The sequence below is a fragment of the Octopus bimaculoides genome, chromosome 18 (assembly GCF_001194135.2).
Source record: "Octopus bimaculoides isolate UCB-OBI-ISO-001 chromosome 18, ASM119413v2, whole genome shotgun sequence".
NCBI lineage: Eukaryota > Metazoa > Mollusca > Cephalopoda > Octopoda > Octopodidae > Octopus > Octopus bimaculoides.
In genome coordinates this window covers 10,350,810-10,354,151 of record NC_068998.1, presented here as the reverse complement: position 1 = coordinate 10,354,151, position 3,342 = coordinate 10,350,810, and the positions used below count along the sequence as shown (strand labels likewise).

At 36.1% G+C, this 3,342-nt stretch overlaps 1 protein-coding gene across 1 annotated transcript in view; it reads right to left on the bottom strand.

Moving 5' to 3' along the window:
- LOC106874748 (intersectin-1-like) overlaps nucleotides 1-3,342 on the bottom strand; it is a 195,361-nt gene that overhangs the window by 110,900 nt on the left and 81,119 nt on the right. The window contains exon 23 of the mRNA XM_052974532.1: nucleotides 2,753-2,929. Coding sequence (XP_052830492.1) covers nucleotides 2,753-2,929 — 177 coding nt within the window. The remainder of the gene's footprint in view (nucleotides 1-2,752; nucleotides 2,930-3,342) is intronic.

Sequence of the window (3,342 nt, the reverse complement as noted above, 5' to 3'; positions counted from 1 at the left end):
ATATATATATATATATATATATATATAGCTATTTTGGCTAGCTTAGAGGTGCTTAGCTCTGAGGACACCAACATCCCTTCAAGTTGGTGCCAAACACAGTTAGTGAACATACTAATGTGTGTGAAGACCAAAAACGAAATTGCAGAGTTTTCCACAGGTTGGACAAGGAACTGATGAGCTGGGCATTGGAGGTGATCTAGCAGCATCCACAGCTCATTTCATGCTCACTGAGCCATTGATGATGCCTTGTCTTGACAGTTTCACAAGTTTGATGACAGATGGTTTGCCATTTCTTTTGATCCACAGCAAGAGTCACCAGATCTATAGGAGGAATTGTGCATTTCCACAGGGTGGTAGCAACTTGATTTTTGTTTCTTTTCCTCTGTCCTCCAACAGATCGTTAGCCTTTGATCAGTTCCCCCACAGAAGCCATTGTTTGTTTGTTTGTATGTATGTATGTATGTATGTATGGGATGACAAAGGAATAAATAAATATGTTATGAACTCCATTAGCTTACAGTTGTTTCTACTATAAGATGCAATGCACTCATAGCTGGATGCTTGAATATCGCCCTATAGTTTCATCAGAGCTTCAAACATGAAATGCAATTTATTTAGGAAAACATTTATATTTATGTATATACATGTAATACAAGTATATACATGTAAGTTAATGAAGTTCATAGCAATTGTTTATTCCATTGTCATCCCAATTCCTTATAACTGCTCTGTACTCAAGTAATGTTTCATTCTGAAGCATATGTATATGGAGTTTTAACACCAGGTTCTTCATATTGCAGTGTCTGAGAGAAATATTGAAATTTATATAAGATGGATCTATCAATAGCTTCAGCAATGTTCCACTTGTTTGATGAAAAGAAATACATACTCATAGTCTAATAGTCTGAGAGGCTGAAAATTCCAAAGAAATTTGCATTTTTAACCCATTAAAATTTAAACTGGTCATATCCGGCCCAAATATTCAACTTGATTCATATGTGAAGCGACTAGATCCAGCCTCTCATACCTATCCTACAACATCATTCTAATAATAAATAATCACATCATTGAAATCTCATGGCTACAAGTTAATGCATGATTAATTCAAAACGATGTGAATGAATAAACATTACATGCGACAGAGTAAGAGGAATCTGAATGTTAAAGGGTTAAGTTAATATTCAGGCAGAATAAGCAGAAACAGGCAAAAAAGAAATTTTTTTTTCCTTTTTAAAGGGGAGCAGGCATAGTATTGAACTAAATTAGTACGCTAATTTTTGTTTTGTTGTTTTTTTTATCCAGGCCCAGATACATCAAGTCAAATATGTGACTTAGACTAATATCAATCACAAGACCTAGGGATGAGAAAACTGGGGCTTAACCCAGTATATGTAACAACACTACCTCCTGAAAGAGATGCTAGTCCATTGGAAGGTTAACTTCTCAACTGTTGCTGGAGCTCAATTACAGCTGAGTGAATTGGAACGACATGAGATGAAGTGCTCTGCTCAAGAACACACTCCATTGTCCAGTCTAGGAACTGAAACTACAATCTTACATCCAGGAGTGCAATACTCAAACCACTAGATCAAGAACATTTGAAAAAGGGTTCCCACAATAAATGCCCGAGAAAAATCTGCTGCATTTTCCAGCACAACAAACTATTAAATGAGGGGTGATGCTACACACTTGGTTCAATTGTATGGTCTTTGAAATTAAATACCAATGGCTCAGATGGCCAGGACAGAATACCAAAGGTAGCATTAAGACAGACACCACCAAGGAACTGAAAGCTTGAATGGTCAAGAACATCTGCCATAGAACTGTTGAAGGTGAGCTATGAGAAATGCATTATTTCTGATACATTTCTATAAAAACTCTAGCTTACAATAATAATAGTAACAATAATAATTCTTTCTACTATAGGCATAAGACCTGAAACTTTGGGGATAAGATCTCATGGATTATTCGACACCAGTGCTCAACTGGTACCTACTTTAAGTGACTCAGAAAGAATAAAGGGCAAAGTTATCCTTGATGGGATTCAAACTAAGAATGTAAAACTACAAGAAATAAATGATAACAATCCTTTCCACAATAGGTACAAGGCCTGGAGTGTGGCAGGAATGGAGCTTGTCAATGACATCGACTACATCTTGGTAATCTCAATTTTCAGATCTCCATATTTGTCAACCTTTTCTCTTTCTTTCATGACAATATGTTGATCTCCAGGCACTACCATAACAGTTATTAGGCACTCTTAAAGGATACTATATCCAGCCATTGGTGTTCTAAAACTTTGCCTGTCTGGAAGTCAAAGTCCCAGAGGATTTTTGCCTTCAATAACAATAACAACAATAGCAATAATAATAATAATAATAGTAATGGATTCCGATTTAGAAAAAGGCCAGCAATTTTGAGGGGAGAGATTTAGCTTAAACCATCAACCCCAGTTCTTGACTAATCAACTCCCAGAGAGAGAGAGAGAGATGAAAGACAAGGTGTACTGTAAATCATTCAGCTACTGATGTTGATGATGATGATGATGACGATGATTATGACGACGATGATGATGTCATCAATAAGCAAAACTGTAAACAGCAAGGGTAACATTGACAAAAGGTCTAAGATGAATTAGTAAGAGGAGGAAAGCATCCATAAGGGAGACGGGGAGAGCAAGTGAGAAAGCAAAAGGGGTAGAGTAGGAGAAAGATTATTAGTAGTTGCAGAGAGAGTAAGTTAAGGTACACACAGACAACATGCCATCATCAACAACGGGTGGAGTTTGTGACTGTTGCACAGAGAGGTCATTTTGGTCATCAATCACAGTGGCTTTCTCATTGGTTGTACTATCCCCAGCCGGGGCCACAGCCAATTCAGGCATGATACTTGTGGTCGCAACAGTCTCTAGGACACCTCCGAAATCTTCCTATTATATCACAAAAACAGCAAACTTAGTAAATGGAGAACAGCCCAGTACAAAAAAAAAAATGAAAAAAAAAAAAAAAAAATGGAAGAAATTGCCATGGCTGACAACAGATGTGGGAGAAGAGAGGTCAAAATGTGCGACTAACTAGTTAGGGAACGAGCTACAATAATAAGCTTTATGTAGAGGGACAGAATTCATTGTTAGATGGGATATATATACACACACACACTAAAATCTATATATATGCACATATATGTATGTACGTGTGTATATATATATATATGTGTGTGTATATATATGTATGTATGTGTATATATATATGTATGTGTGTGTGTGTGTGTATATATATATATATATATATATATATATATGTATGTGTGTGTGTGTGTGTGTATATATATATATATATATAT